At 49.0% G+C, this 15,533-nt stretch overlaps 1 protein-coding gene across 1 annotated transcript in view; it reads right to left on the reverse strand.

Moving 5' to 3' along the window:
* The window catches only part of SCN10A (sodium voltage-gated channel alpha subunit 10), an 87,742-nt gene that overhangs the window by 9,603 nt on the left and 62,606 nt on the right, over positions 1-15,533 (reverse strand). The window contains exons 17-25 of the mRNA XM_043885628.1: positions 15,153-15,290; positions 13,427-13,550; positions 12,295-12,449; positions 8,143-8,316; positions 3,906-4,028; positions 2,422-2,706; positions 1,645-1,698; positions 654-791; positions 296-400 (exon numbers count right to left, since the gene is read on the reverse strand). Coding sequence (XP_043741563.1) covers positions 296-400; positions 654-791; positions 1,645-1,698; positions 2,422-2,706; positions 3,906-4,028; positions 8,143-8,316; positions 12,295-12,449; positions 13,427-13,550; positions 15,153-15,290 — 1,296 coding nt within the window. The remainder of the gene's footprint in view (positions 1-295; positions 401-653; positions 792-1,644; positions 1,699-2,421; positions 2,707-3,905; positions 4,029-8,142; positions 8,317-12,294; positions 12,450-13,426; positions 13,551-15,152; positions 15,291-15,533) is intronic.

Raw genomic sequence — 15,533 nt, forward strand, 5'->3', positions numbered from 1 at the left:
TCTGTTTCTGATCTGGTGCTGGAAAACTAAGCCTGTTGGACAAGTCACTGCTTTCATTCACAGGTCTATTTGGAACATCTACAGGAGTATGTTCACTCCAGAAGACCAGAGTTGCTTCTTGCAGACTTTTTTTTTTCTGGGGCCTGGAAACTCTCATTAGCTCATCCCCAAACTCAACTAGATGTCCTCCTCCACAGAGAATTCTGGTCAGACCCCTACCAGCACAGGCATGGGCTGTCCCGTTGCAGTTTTAGACATGCTCTGCTAAAGGAGGGCGGGGGGATTTGGGGCTCACCAGGGGCCGTGGGATGGGCTTCTGGGGCTTCTTGGAGCCCAGCTTCTTCATGGCATTGTAGTACTTCTTCTGCTCCTCTGTCATGAAGATGTCCTGGCCTCCTAAGTGCAAAGAGACAGGATAATACACACCACTGTTATTGCCCCCAGTGGCAGCCTTCAGCCCTTTCTGGGCTCAGACTCCAGACACGGATGAAGGCTGACATCAGGGGGCCAAGGTCAGTGTTGGTGCTAAAGGCCAAGACTGGGCTCCTGGTCAGGCATGGGGGCTGACTAGTGGTGCCTCAGTCATGAGGCCAGGGGACAGATGGGAAGTCCAAGATTTGCCACTACTACAGAAACACTTGAGCCCCACTTATCTTTTTTTTCTGTTGGTTGAAGTTGTCAATGATGACGCCAACAAATAGATTGAGTGTGAAGAAGCCGCCAAAAATGATGAAGATGACAAAGTAAAAGTACATGTACACGTTGTCCTCCCACTTGGGCTGAAAGTTCACCTGTGAGCAGACAAGGGGTGGCATGGGAACAAGGGGGCATCTTAGTCTGTGGTAACCCCAAAGAACCCTGAGCCCCAAGACAAGGACCTGGGTGCAGGGGGCTTATATAGGAGGTGATCCCAGGAAGCAGAAGTGAGGGAGGGGGAAGGGAAGCAGCAACAGGATGAAGGCAGCACCATCATCAGAGGCAAGTGGCGCTCCATCCTCTAAGGACTGCAGAACACACCTCAAAATTGTACTTCAAAGGGACGAGGAAGCAAGGGCATTTGTCCACAGACTCCCACGGCTTACGTGTGAGGGTCACCCCTGTGGACCTGCAGTCCTCTGCCCTTGCAAGAGGAGCTGCCGAGCAAACTCTGGGGCACTGAAGAAAATCAAATCTCAGATAAAATCAGAAACAGGGCCTGAGAGTGAACTCAGAGGTGGGCCGAGGGGGATATGGGACAGGCTGTCGGTAGTGTCTTCTGCCCCAGCAGGAAAGGGTCTTTCCCCAACAGCACCCATCTCCACCCATCGGCTGCCATGATGGTGTCTGAAATTCCATAGTTCTAGCTACACTGCTCTTGGCCCCACCTCTGCCCAGGGAGTACCCTCACACACAGTCTTTTTAGAGGTTCTCTGATAATTTCCTCAGTGGTGAACAGAGGAAGAACTTGAGAAGCCTAGAAGACTAGGTCAGTTTAAATATCCAACAGAGGGCCCGCTGGCCACTGTTCCAGGTTGGGGGATAGTGCCAGACTGCTAGGTGATCGCCTCTTTCAGCACCAAGGCCGATTTCACTCCATTTCAAATAGACTAGTGTGGGTGGGATGCACAGAGGGAGAGGCAGTAGGCACTGCAGGCTGAGACTCACATCCCGGGAATCGACAGCTGCATACATGATGTCCATCCAGCCTTTAAAGGTTGCCTGGAAACAAGAAGCAGAGGCCACTCAGTGTCCGCCCATTCATCTACATTGGCCTCTATTTTGATTCACTTATTTGTCTGTTTTTCTCATAGAGCATTCCTCCCCACTCCCTGGAGCCAGTTCTGACATGTCTCTGATTTCAGAACCTGGCATGCCATAGCTACTTAGGGACTCGTTGTGGAACAAATCTGTGAACAAATGGTTGCGTGCAGGAAGTTGTGGGTAACTGCGTGACAAACATATAAGTAACTGCAGCAACACTGAATGACAAATGGATGAAGGCAAGGGATTAATGAATGGAAGTGTGAATGTCACTGACATTCACAAGCCAGCGTTACTTGTCATTACAACAGACTTGGAACATAGTTTATTACCCTATAGGAGATGATTTGCAGTAGAAGACTGTTTAGTCTATGTGACTATATCAGGTCTATTTTGTAAAAGTAGTGAATTCTAAATTATCACCTGATACAATCCCATGGCAGGCTCATCCCTTTATTCTATTCTGTTAGCCCACATTGGTCTAATTGTACCACTGTGAGGTCACACTCACTGATCAGCTCCTCTAGCCTCACAGTGTCCTCTGTAGGAATAGGGAATAATCTCAGTTCACACTGAGTGCTATCCCTTGCAGAGTCTCCACATAGCATCTTCTGGGAGACCCTAGACTGTCCACATTATTGAGCAGCCAAAGGAAGGGACAAGGTTGATCTCAGGACTCACCACCTGCAGAAGTGCGAGGTAGCCCATTGCAACGTTATCAAAGTTGACCTTTACATTGACCCAAAATAAGCTTCCAGTGTGGTTTTGACGTTCACAGTCAGACATGTTATTCACAGTAGACCAAGGCACAAGAAGAAAGCCTTCATTGGTCTTGTTGATGCATTTCTGAAACTTCCCCGCGAAGAGGTTCACACCCATGATGCTGAAGATGAGCCAGAAAATAAGGCAGACGAGCAGGACATTCATAATGGATGGGATGGCGCCCACCAGGGCATCTACCACCACCTGGGGAGAAAGGCAAAAAGACCTGGAACCCCACCAATGCTTCACTCTTCTTGCTAAATTGCAATTCTTTCTACATTTATTCAGGTTGTGTCACAAGCCAGTGACCTTTGGAAGGAAGAGAAGTGGGTTAATCACAGCCAAAATTCAGAGCCAGAAGACAGAGGCACTGGGCAGCTGAAGATGGGTTTATACCTTCTCTCTCAAGGTCATTCCGGGCAGGGTTCACTGTCTCTCCTCAAAACTGAGGACACATTTATAAGTACATACATGCTCAGTTAGGGGTGCAAGTGTGTTCTGTACTTGCACACACAGACTTGAGAACTTTGTTTTATTTTATAAAGTATATTTTTTATAAAATATAGTTTATAGTGCACTTTGGTCAATCATCAGTGAGAACCCAAATTCATATTCACAAACTTGCTGATTTGTAAATCAGCAACCTGGAGATAAAATAAATATCAAAATATTTCAATCATAAGTTCCTAGTGTTTGTAAAGATACAAGTTAATTTTAAAAGTCCACACTTGTTTTGAAAGTACTGTGTATTTTTTGAGGCAATGGTAGAGGAAGAAAGCAAACTTTGCTTTCTGTACCAGGGGACTTTCATGATTATGAGGAAGGGGGAGGGGAAAAATGAGCAGTCCCTTGTCCCCCTGTGAGACAAGGGCCAGGCTTGTGAGCATTCCATTCTGAGGAAGACAGGGAGGGCAAGGTGGAGGCTGAAGCCATGGATAAGGAGAGGGATGGATCAAAGGAGAGAATCCATAGGGCAAATGATTGGGCTGGGTTGAAGAGAAGATCCCTGCTGGTGGTTGGTGGCTAAGCTGCTGTGTGTCACTGCCTTTAAATGGAGTGTCAGAGACAGGGCTTATTTGTCATGGAAAGATGAAGAGCTTGGGATGTTGTGAAGATTTTTACAATAAGGACAAAAGGCAGAGTGGGAGACTGAGATCAGAGATGCTTGCGAAGCCGTGAAGCAGGGTCACCTCACTGAGCGCAAGAGAGAGTGAGGTCTGGGTCCTGTTGGATGTGAGAAGCAAAGAGCGCTTGCAGAGGGACTTGAAGGAGAACCAGGAGAGTGAGGACACTGCAGCAGCACTGGTGTGACGGCAGAAAGTGGGGATCTGTGGGGCACAGAGCATAAAGGTGGCGTGGACACCGAACGCTGCAGGCCAGAGCCCTTAGGAGATAAGCCTTACCCGCATGCCTTCAAACCGAGACAGAGCCCGCAGTGGCCGCAGGGCGCGGAGGGTCCGAAGGGCTTTGATGGATGCCATGTCAGAGTACTGCAGAATCTTCGCTATGAGGCTTGTCAGTGAGATCTGACAAGAGAGCAGGCAGAGAGCAAAAGCATCACCCTAAGGCTCCTAAACTGGCCCTGGTGGAAAAAGACAGGAAATCCCTCCCGCTCCCTACTCTGTAGGAGCCGTCAACCTGGCTTCCACCTTATTCTGAACTCTAATGAGAGGTATAGCAAGAGTCCAATCTCTTCACTTTCATGAAAGATTTCATTCAACATTAATCTGAACTATTGTTCAAGAAAATCTCAGTCTCTCACATTGCCACACCCTGGTATGTAGGGGGTCAAGCTCCTGGTGTAGTAAATCAGCCTTCACTTTCCCCTCCAGGGGCATTAGCCAGGTCCCAACAGCCTTTAACATTTGATTGACCTTCAGAGACTTGGAGAGATGCTGGCCCTTCATGGGGGTGATGCTGAAAGTCTATCTTGAGGAATATAAAGTGAGTCTCAATTGTATTTGCTCAGAAAAGAGGGAGGGAGAGAGTCCTGGGCTGGGTGAGATCTGTTGTTTTTTAGTCACTCAGTTGCGTCTGACCCCATGGACTGTACCTGATAGGCTCCTCTGTCCATGGAGTTTCCCAGGAAAGAATACTGGAGTGGGTTGTCATTTCCTTCTCCAGGGGATCTTCCTGACCTAGGGAATTTTCCTGTGTCTCCTGCATTGGCAGGCAGATTTTATACCACTTAGCCACTGGAGAAGCTGGGTGGTGTCTACTTCCCTTTCAACGCTAATTTTTTTTGTGCCCTTTGGTCAGTGCCTTGCTAGTCCAGGTTTACAAAAGTTGTTACCCTTTGTAAAGTGAGGAGTCAGACTAAGAGAACTCTGAGGCCCTCACAGCTCTGCAGTTTTTCAGGAAGGATGACTGGCATGGGGTCAGGAGATTCAGCTTTGACAGACCGCTGAGGTATAATGACTTGAGTTGTGAGTCCCTGTTGGTCAGTCAGTTTTGCATTTTTTAAGTGTTGGACCAAGGACTGCAAATGACCCAAATTGACATGGAAAAATGGCCATGCTTCTCAGGAACTTTGACGGTTCCAGAGAGATACCTTATGCATTGACTTGAGCTTGCCAGAGACTGTGACCCAATCCTGGGAGACCCCAAATGCACCATGACTGCTGGGCTGAATTCAGGCTCAGCTTGTCTTGATAGCTGGGTGGGTGTGTCAGAAAAGAAAGGGTTTACACTTGGGTGCTAGAGCCCCAAATAATGCCTGTTCTCTGAATTGTAGCTTGTTCCACTAGGACAAAAAACTGGAATGGGAAGGACCCCCTTCCTTCATCTAGGCAACTCTCCAGACATCAGCAGGTGGCACCCTGCTGCCTGGCTGACTGACAACAGGAGGTTGGGGGCCAGTTCCATCCTGGACCCTGTTCAGTCTTTTGCTCAGTCCCCAGGAGGCCTGCAAAATCAGCAGTTGGGGCAGTCAGGAGCTGGGGCCTCTCCATCAAAGCCCTCCTGCTCAAGTCCAACTCCATTCCTACATCTCAGGCCACAAGCCTCTCAACTGATCTCTAGGCCCTGCTGCTGCATCCATCCCATTCATTCTCCACTGCAAATTTGATTATGATCATGTTTCTCCCTTACTCCCAACCTTCCCTGATGCTTTATCATCTCAGGACAAGCTCCAGACTCCTTAGCCTATATTATATGGCCATAGCCTGCTTTTCCAGTCATATATCATCCATATATCCTACCCAAATCAAATAATTCCCTAAATGTATCTGTGTCTGTGCCTCTGCCCAGGGTCATCTTTTAATTAAATTGGCCACCCCACCCCTTTTTGTACCTTATTGCTCCCACTCATTTTAAGTTCTATATCTAATGCCAACTTCTATATGAAGCCTTCCCAGCTACTCCACCCCCAGAGCAGATGCAGGTTTATGTCTCTATGTCCCTAAGACACTAATTATTTCCAGCAGTGCTCACAGCATCCTCAATCATCATATGTTTATTTCTCTCTGTGTGTCTTATCTGCTGGAGGATTAAAGTATAAACTTCTGGAGACAGGGAATTTTTATTTCTCGGTGTCTATCTCTCCCAGAGCACTTCATAAGACAATCTTATATTCTGTAGTTATAAATAAGCATTTTGACAAATTGAAAGAAAGACAAAAGTATGTTGGGATGGGTAGATGGAAGGAAGGAAAGAAAGAAGGAAGATATATTGAAAGAAAGTTGAAGGATGATTGGATAGAAGAATGGATTAAATGATACAAGGATGGATATGATAGAATTGAAAGAGAGGATAGAAGAAAGAAGGCAAAAAAGAATTGACATAGTGAATAAATGGGGTGGATGGATTGGGGCAGGATGGCTGGCTGGGTAAAATAACTGATGGATGAATGAAAAAGTAGATGGATAGAGGAATGGAAGAGATGAGAGAATGGATGGAAGGTTGACAGGATGGATGAATGGAAGGAAAGAGGCTGAATGGACAGATGGGTGGAAGAAAGGAAGGATAGGTGGATGAGGAAGATTAAAGGAAGAATAGAAAGATAGAAATGAATGTATAGAAGGATACTTGGATGGAAGGTGCTTGAATGAATGAATAGTGAGTTAGACGACTGGACAGTTTGATAGAAAGACAAATCAAAGGATAGAAAGAGAAGGGTTAAGAACCAATTGATGGATGGATAGAAAGTTAGGGTGAACAGAGGGACAGAAGGGAAGAGAGGAAGAAGGAGGATGGATGGATGGACAGAGGGAGAAGACTGACAGAGAATAAATAGGAGAAGTAAACATGAATGGATATTTGGAAGGAAGGAAAAAAGGAAGGGTGAATGGTTGGATAGATGGAAGAAGGGATGGATGTTCAGAAGGAGAATTGGTAGGAGAATGGGTGGATGAATGGGTGACCATTTCAGCTGATTAGGACTGAAACTAGTGAGACCTACTTAGGAGTGACTGCCCCTAACAAGGGTGGGTGGCTGGAATTAAACATTTATCTTTCATCTATGAATAATTATTTGATAACCTACAAAATTATCACCTGTGACTCAGATTTCAGGCCTCACAGCTAATCCCTGTGATACAGTGACCTGATGCTGCTAGTGCATTCATATCAGGAAAGAAGAGAATTGGGTGCCCAGACCTGCTATGGGGGACCTGCCAACACAGGAGGCTGGACAGAATGTTCTGAACTGGACCCCATCCAGCTTCAGGAGGCAAGCACCAAATACAGATACATTTCCTAACACCTCTGATGTGCAGACCTTGGCACCGATGGCTGCGGGAGTGTGGGAAGCAGAGACAAACATAGCACGTGCCTCCCCCTGCCTGCAGGGACCCTCAGACATGCAGCAGTGAACAAATAGCTCAGGCAGCCATCCTGAAAAGCCAAGACTGCAAGAGCCTGGACAGATAAAGGACTGTATGGTTAAGAAGAGGAGGCACTCTCTCGGGGCTTTGGGGGCTAGAAGAACTATAAGGAGACTTTATTGAGTATGGTCTCCCCAGAGCTTTGAGAAATCTCAAGTTTAATGTGTGGGAGGCCCTTGGTAAATCCCCTAATGCAGGGCCAGTGGCCACAAGTTCATCTGAACACACAAGCTCCAGGTCACCACCTCTCCAGTGGGGCCCTCTGTCACTTTTAGTGTCACTGGGGAAATGCCAGGGGTGCAAGCTCAGTGGTTCTCTATCCTGTCTGCACACTGGACATGCCCAGAAACTTTCACAAGACACTGATGCCTGGACTCCATCTAGGGCCAGTAAGACCAGAATCTCTGGGGAGAGGAGTGTTTGTTCACTGTATTCTTACAAGCTCCCCAAGTGATTCTAGAGCATAGCAAAGGCTGGAGATCACTGAGTCAGAGGGAGGGCAGGTTCTCTGTGCCAGGCAATCTTTAGCATCCTGAGGTCTGGAAGCCCTGCCAGTGGATTCAAGGTCATGTACTATCTTGCTTTGAATGTAAAAAACAGAGAGTAGAAAGTGGTCCTTCTGGATGGAGACCAAGGACCTAAAGACTCACCTGACGGTCACTGTTGTGTTGGAATCATGTACTGTTCAGATCTTTACCTGGATCACAGGTATGCAGGGCTATTCTCAGATCCCTTGCTAAACTTTCTTTGCACTAGCTGCAGCCATCAGCCAGAGGAAAGGACCCCCAACTCCACAAGTGTCCACTGGGTCACTCACGTTCACGATCAGGAAGTCTAGCCAGCACCAGGCATTGGTGAAGTAATTCTTAAAGCCGTAGGCCACCCATTTGAGCAGCATCTCAAACACAAAGATAAACGTGAACACCCTGTCAGTGTACTCCAGCAAGGCCTTCACCGTGGGCTTCTGGTCAAGGTAAAAATCTTCAAAGGCCTGGAAGGAAGGAAGCAAGTTGATAGGTGGCTTAGACCCACAGCAATGGGGCCCAAGGAGAGGAAAGGATCTAGCCAGCCCTGGCCACAGCTCCTGGGAGAGCTTTGGGAACCAGCTCACCTGCATCATTTTGTTTTCTCTGCTCTGGGGAGGTAGCGTGAGATAGTGGAGGAGGCCCTGCTAGATACAAACCAGGACTTCCTTGGAGCCAGCAGGGACACACAGTCCTGCTTATACTTTGCAGGGAAGCTGAACACAAGTGAGAAAGGAAACCTTCTCGAATTGGATTTTGGAAGTGAACCAAAGGGATTGTTAACAGTGACTTGGTTTAAAAATAAAAGCAACAAAGGATGTTCATGAAAATGAAAGTAAGATTCACCAATGAACTCTGAAAAAGAATGCTGCATTTCACCAGTAATTAAGGAAATCCAAATGAAAAAAAAAGATGCCATTTCTCTTTTATTAGATTGATGAAGAGGAAGAAGCATGGGGTGGGGATGGATGGGGTGAGGGGAACCCCCAGTCAGTTTGGCTGTGGGGAAGCAGCTCCTTGCACACACAGCTGGGTGGAGTAAAAACTAGTTGAGTTTTTTCGGACCTCCAACTTGGTAATATGCCTCAAATGTTTTAGAAATGCAGCAATTCTGCCTTCAAGAACGCATCCTAAGGACACTACCCATTGTTGGTATCCCACCCAGATCCTGTTTAAGGGACCAGTGTGACCATCTCGGGCTACTGTGAATGTTGGATTTTAACAGCTGGTGATGCCTGTTGCCTGAGAACACGTCCCTGGGCTGAAGGGAAGTGACTCCACCTTAGGAGACTGTATCACCCCTCTGGGGGCAGCTGCAGCCAGTGTCTGACTGTCCCCTTGCTTCAGGGTGGGCCAGTCCTGTGATGGCCTTGATGCTTCAGAGCTCCCACGGGATCAAGGTGAAGCTGGGCTTCATGGGAACCACGACTTTCTCCAGCTCCTTTCCCTGTTCTGTCCTACTTCCTTCACGTGCTCCAGCCCAGAGGAAAGTGAAAGCCGCTCAGTCGTGTCTGACTCTTTGTGACCCCATGGACTATGTAGTAAATGGAATTCTCCAGGCCAGAATACTGGAGTGGGTAGCCTTTCCCTTCTCCAGGGATCTTCCCAACCCAGGAATTGAACTCAGGTCTCCCGCACTGCAGGCAGATTCTTTACCAGCTGAGCCACAAGGGAAGCCCAAGAATAGTGGAGGGGGTAGCCTATCCCTTCTCCAGCGGATCTTCCCAACTCAGGAACCAAACCGGGGTCTCCTGCACTGCAGGTGGATTCTTTACCAACTGAGCTACCAGGGAAGACCCAGAGGGTGCCCTCCACAAACTGCACAAGAATTCCTGCTTCCAGTTCTGCTTCTAAGGCTGGATCTAAGACAGGAAAAAAAGCTGACGCCTCCAAAGGAGTGTACATAAGGATGTGTGTGTGTGTTCTCAGTCGCTCAGTCATGCTTGACTCTTTTGTGACCCCGAGGACTGTAGCCCATTCAGGCTCCTCTGTCTGTGAGATTCTCCAGCAAGAATACTGGAGTGGGTTGCCGTGCCCTCCTTCAGGGCATCTTCCCAACCCAGGGATCAAACCCAGGTCTCCTGCATCTCCAGCATTGCAGGCAGATTCAACGCTATCAGGAGTGAGTGTGGGGGTTAACTACACTGCAGCCAGTCAATAAGACAGGAAGACCAAATTACCATGAAAATTTACTGAGAAATTATGAAATGCACAAGTGTGATTTCCATTTTGTAATACTTATGTATTACATGCATTAAAAAGATGGGAAGGAAGTGCACCAAAATGTTTTCAAAGTGAGATTCTCTCCGAGTGATAGGAAAATGGGTGTTATTTTTTCTTTGCATTTTCCCATAATTTCCAAGTATTTTCTTTTTTTTGCACTTTGTCAGATGAAAACTCATGCTATTTAGAAAAAAAATGTACTCAAAGTAAAAGCATAAGGAAGACTAAATTTGGTGCCAGCCAGTTCAGTCCCTTGGGGAAGGAAAGGGGGATGGGAGGGCAAAGCTGGGGCGGGTTCAGCAGCTGGTGTGGGATGTGTGCTCCCCGCCTGGAGGGAGGGCGGGGGGAGCAGCTGGGGTGTGTGGAGAAGGGGAATGGGGAGAGAAGGGAAGGAGATGATGAAGAAAGCACCCAGTCCCTAGCAAATGTGGTTATAGTCACATCAAATGATAGAGGGAAGGGTATGTGTGGCGAATGCACTGCCCAGCCTCCCCGTGCCCTGCAGTGAGGCCTCTGCACTTAGGACTGGGCTGAGACTGCTGCTTGAGAGAGACCTCACCACCCTGTTCCAGGGCAGTGGGCATTGCCAGATGCTGCCAGCCCCTCTCCACTCAGCCAAGATGGCAGGCCAGCCTGCTGCACGAGACGCTCCTCCCTCAGCTCTCCTCCCATCAGACCTTCTCGCCTTCCTTGGCTCCTCCTGAATGCTAAGACAGCACCCTCAGCAGTTTGGCCTCCCTTCCTGGGAAATGTGGCTTTGGAGTGCATGCCCAGATGGTCAGGATATTGCTTTCAGGGAGTAAGTGACACATGGGGAGCAAGACAAGTGGAAACACTGGGGCTATGAGTCAAGAGGCTGGGGTGTGAGTACTCCCTTTAACTAATGAGCTGGGGGCTTTCGGGGCTGTGATGTACTCATCCTTAAATGCGGACCCCTGGGGATGATAAATCCCTTCCTGTGTCCATGTCTACCTTGGTTCATTGGGAAGATGAGTTGAGATTGCGTGGTGAGACTATGCCATGATGCAGAGGGAAACATCCTTCCGTATGCTACAAAGCTGGGCATTCAGCAAGAGGCTTAGGATGAGTGTGCGGAGAAGGCAATGGCACCCCACTCCAGTACTCTTGCCTGGAAAATCCCATGGACGGAGGAGCCTGGTAGGCTGCAGTCCACGGGGTTGAGAAGAGTCGGACATGACTGAGCGACTTCACTTTCACTTTTCACTTTTATGCATTGGAGAAGGAAATGGCAATGCACTCCAGTGTTCTTGCCTGGAGAATCCCAGGGATGGGGTGGCACAGAGTCGGACACGACTGAAGTGACTTAGCAGTAGGATGAGTGTGTGTGTTCAGTTGCATTCAACTCTTCGCACGTCTGTGGACAGTTTGTAGCCTGCCAGGCTCCTCAGTCCATGGAATTCTCCAGGCAAGAATACTGGAGTGCCATTTCCTCCTCCAGGGGATCTTCCTGACCCATGGATTGAACCTGCATCTCCTGCATTGGCAGGCAGATTCTTTACCACTGAGCCGGCTTAGGAAGTGTCTCAACTCAAAATCTCTCAGACAGTAAGGCCCTGTTATTCAAAGTGTGGCCCGTGGACCAGCATCAGCACCATGTGGGAGCTTGTTGCAAATGCAGATTCTCAGGCCTCACCCCAGATCTACTGAATCAGAATCTGCATCTTAAGAAGCTCCCTGGGTGATTAAATTTTGAGAAGTGCTGTTGTGATGATTTTCCATGAGCTTTGAATGAATGACGGCGGTATTTGCAAGTGACTTGATAGAGCAGGGAAGGGTGGTCCTCTTGGTTCTGGGCCCTCAGAAAAGGGCGGTGTGTTTGGGAGGCCAGAAGGTGGAAAATCAGGGACTTTGGGATCAAATGAGGGCAAAGTTAGGTTTTATGACTGACAAGCTGGGTAACCTTGGACAAGTCCCATAAAGCCTTTGAATGTCAGTTTCCCTATAAAGTGGGATCTCCACACTCACTGCTTGAAATCCACACAGTCAGGTGTAGCAGGCCATGACCTGGGCACCTCAAGCACCGATCATGCACTCCGGCTAAGAGGAGCCCTCATGCTGGGCTGCAGATCACCTTTCAGTCACAGGTTGGCGACTTTCAGCCCAGGTGTCAAAGCAGCCCACTGTTGAGGCCCCAGGGCCTCTGGATGGTGGGAGATCACACACCTGGAGGACGCTGTGGCAGGGACCCCATCTCCCCTTACCAGTGCTCCACTGCTGAGCAGGATCATGAAGACAATGAAACTTTCAAACCAGCTGTGCTCCACGATGCGAAAGCAGGCCTTGCGTACCTGCCAGCCTGTGGCCCATGGAAACCTGGAGCTGTTCACTCTGCAACAGGGACAGTGGTGAACACAGCCTGTGGGGAGAAGGGACTGGGGGTGAGTGATGTTCCACTGGTAAAGGAAGCACATTTGGCTCCAGCCCTGGCAGGGAAACCACTCTGCTGGGAAACCCACTTGCTGCTTCTTTGGAAAAGAATTTTTTCCTGTGATAGGAGAGAAGCCCGGTCCCTTTTCAGGCAGCCTTTCCATCCTGCCCTTCCTCCTCTCCACCACTGGTCTTGCTCACTCTCACCTCCTCCCAGGCACTTCCTCCCTGCAGGTGATACCATGGTCCCTCTCCTTATCCCACCCTCTCTGGTGGCTGCACAAGACATGGGGCCTGGGCCTGAGGGTGTCTGAGGGGCCATGCTGAACCTGTGTTGAACTGGGAGGTCCTTACGGCTGGGATGGGACTGGGGGGCAGCCCAGCCGAGGGTCATGTGAAAGTAGAAATTCAATTAAATGGTTCATTTGTTTGTTTAGGCCACAATTACTTTCATCATATGAAATACATGTTTATTCATTGCACAAATATCTACTGAGGACATAGCAGGCCTTGCTGTTCTAAATACTGAGGAAAAGGAAGAATAAAAGATGCAGGTTCTGCTTGTAAGAGTCACACAGGGGATGGAGGGACACAGATGATCCTGCCCTCCTCTGGGTCCTTCACGTCCCCAAGCAAGAGTTTATGGCAGTGGCTTCCTTTCCCTTTCACCCTCAAGAGGGCAGGTTTATAACTCAGTGAGGTGTTTTCCAAGGTGATGAGGAAGGCAGAGCAACTGTTTGCTGTGTCTAATGTGGCGGGAGATACAGATTCCACTGCTCAACTTCTGGGAGTCTGGCATTCATGTTTGACGCTGGGCCCTCGAGCCTGAGAGTAAGGAGAAAAGGATCCTGCCTGTCTGTCTCCCGTGGACCCCAGGCCAGAGCCCTGAACACAGAAGTGTCCACATGAGCTGGATTCTGGCCCTAATGAATGTCAAGGGGAAGAGGCCTGTGGCTGCCACTCTACCTTCCGTGAAGCAGTCGTCTGGCTCATCGAGGTCGTCTGCCAGCTCAGGGATCTTCCTCAGGATCTCCTCGGGGTCCAGGAAGTCCACAGTGCTGCCTTCCGAGGAGCTCGTGTCGTCTGCTCCCTGCAGGGCAGAAACCCCAGCAGTGAACCCAGCTCTCTGCAGGGCCTCGTGAATCTGCACACGGTCACCATCGGCCCAATGGGCCTGGAGTTCCTAGATGCCCCGAGATACAGCGAGAGCCCCTCGGGGCTGGACCCACCACGGCGCCCCTTCTGTTCTGGTGCCTTGCCAGCTGAACCCCAGAACAGCGGTGCTCTCTGTGGAGCCCCAGAGGTTCAGCCGTGCAAGGCTTTAAACCTCCAGGCCCCTGATGGAGGGCTGGCGATGGCCCGAGACACCGTAATTACACCCATCAAGACTCTCAGCGTTCACTGGGCTTGAATATTTAATCACGGAGCAATGCTGCAGGGGCCCTGCTGCCCTCCTGGCAGCTTCAGCCCTGTAATGTCTCCAGATGAATTCAATTAGGAGCTGAAGCTGCTCTCATATTAGTAAACTTGATCGCTCGGCTAATGGACCCAAATGGGGGTGGGTGGGTCCCATCTGTCATTGTCAGGCCCCTCCCTGCCTGGCCGGGGTCACCGACAAAACAAAAACAAAAAACAATCCCCAGCAGGAATGCACTGAAAACATCCAGTTGAGAAGGCTAGCCAGGGGAGTCCTTCCAATGCTCAGCAGAAATATGCCATCCACATGAAGAGAGTACCCCTCACCCAGCTGGAACCAAGAGGCCGGTGTTCATCCAGGGCCCTCAAATCCCATCTCAGCCCACCCTCTTCTCTCACCCTTCTGGGTCAGCCTTGCCCTGAGGCACACGGCCAGTGGCCAGCACTCCTGAAGCTGATGGGCTTGATAGCTTCAGGATGAATTATGTCTTCCTTATCTTTGCCTCCCCGGTGCCTGTCATCATTGGAACTCAGTGGTTAGGTGTCAAGTGAAATTCCTGAATGTAATATGGAGCTATTACAGATGCTAAATCTTTAGAGATTCCTCTTTCAATGTAACTTGTTTTCTTTAAAGATTTGTAATGAAACCACTAAGTTTCTTTTTACTGCTTATAAGATCTTCTTCCTGTTTGGTCTATGTGAGACTGTCAGTACACCACTCGGTACAGACAGCCTCTCCCCAGCACCAGTCTGGTTTTGACCAGAGAAGATGGTATGGACAAAAGAAAGCGGGGGTGGTCATGGGGAAGACTTCTTCACCCACAGCAACTCCGACTTTTATCTGCTGGCTCTGAAAGATAACTTAACTTTCTCTGTGCATTGTCTTTTTGTTTCCTTTTTTCTTGGCTGTCATTTTCTGGGCACTTATTCCATTTCTGGCAGGAGCTAAACATTTGACAAGCAGCATCTCATGGAAGCTTCAAAAGAGTCCTACCAAGTAGCCATAACCACTCGGCTTCCAGATGGAGGCACGGGGGCTCAGAGAGGTTGAGGAATGGGTCCTGGCCCCCCCAGTCTATGGAACCTCTTTCCTACCGATAAAATCATACTGATTAGCCCAGAGGTTAGGAAGGAATTTGAAAATTCCCAAGATGAGACACGAGGTTTGGTTGAGTGTAGTCTGGAATACCTCATGCCCAGCCCCATCCCCCGGGCCCCATCCACTGGTCAGTGGCTGGCAGGCTTTTCAACCTCTCCAGGAAGCTCACATACCTACCTTTGCAGGGCTCTGAGCAGGAGGCTCGTCTTTCCACTTCTCACCTAGGTATGGAGTCAGGTCCTCAGAGGATATTCCAGACCCCGGGCTCCTGCGTGGCAGGTGATCCTCATACTTCCCAACTTGCTGCAGCTGCTCCTGATAGTGAGAGAAAGTCCTCTCTTGAGTACCTGGCTCACCCTCAGTTCATCACTTCTAATTCTGAAGAGAGATTGCACAGCATTGTCTGCCAGAGCCAAGGACTTGACATGTGCCATTAATGTATATACATATAGCCAGATGGATCTGTGTGTGACTCCTGGCATCATTACTTACAAGCTATGTGACATTAGGCAAGTTATTTAACCTCTCTTATTTTCATTTTTCCCATCTGCAAACTTG

This window comes from Cervus elaphus, chromosome 24, assembly GCF_910594005.1.
Source record: "Cervus elaphus chromosome 24, mCerEla1.1, whole genome shotgun sequence".
Lineage (NCBI taxonomy): Eukaryota > Metazoa > Chordata > Mammalia > Artiodactyla > Cervidae > Cervus > Cervus elaphus.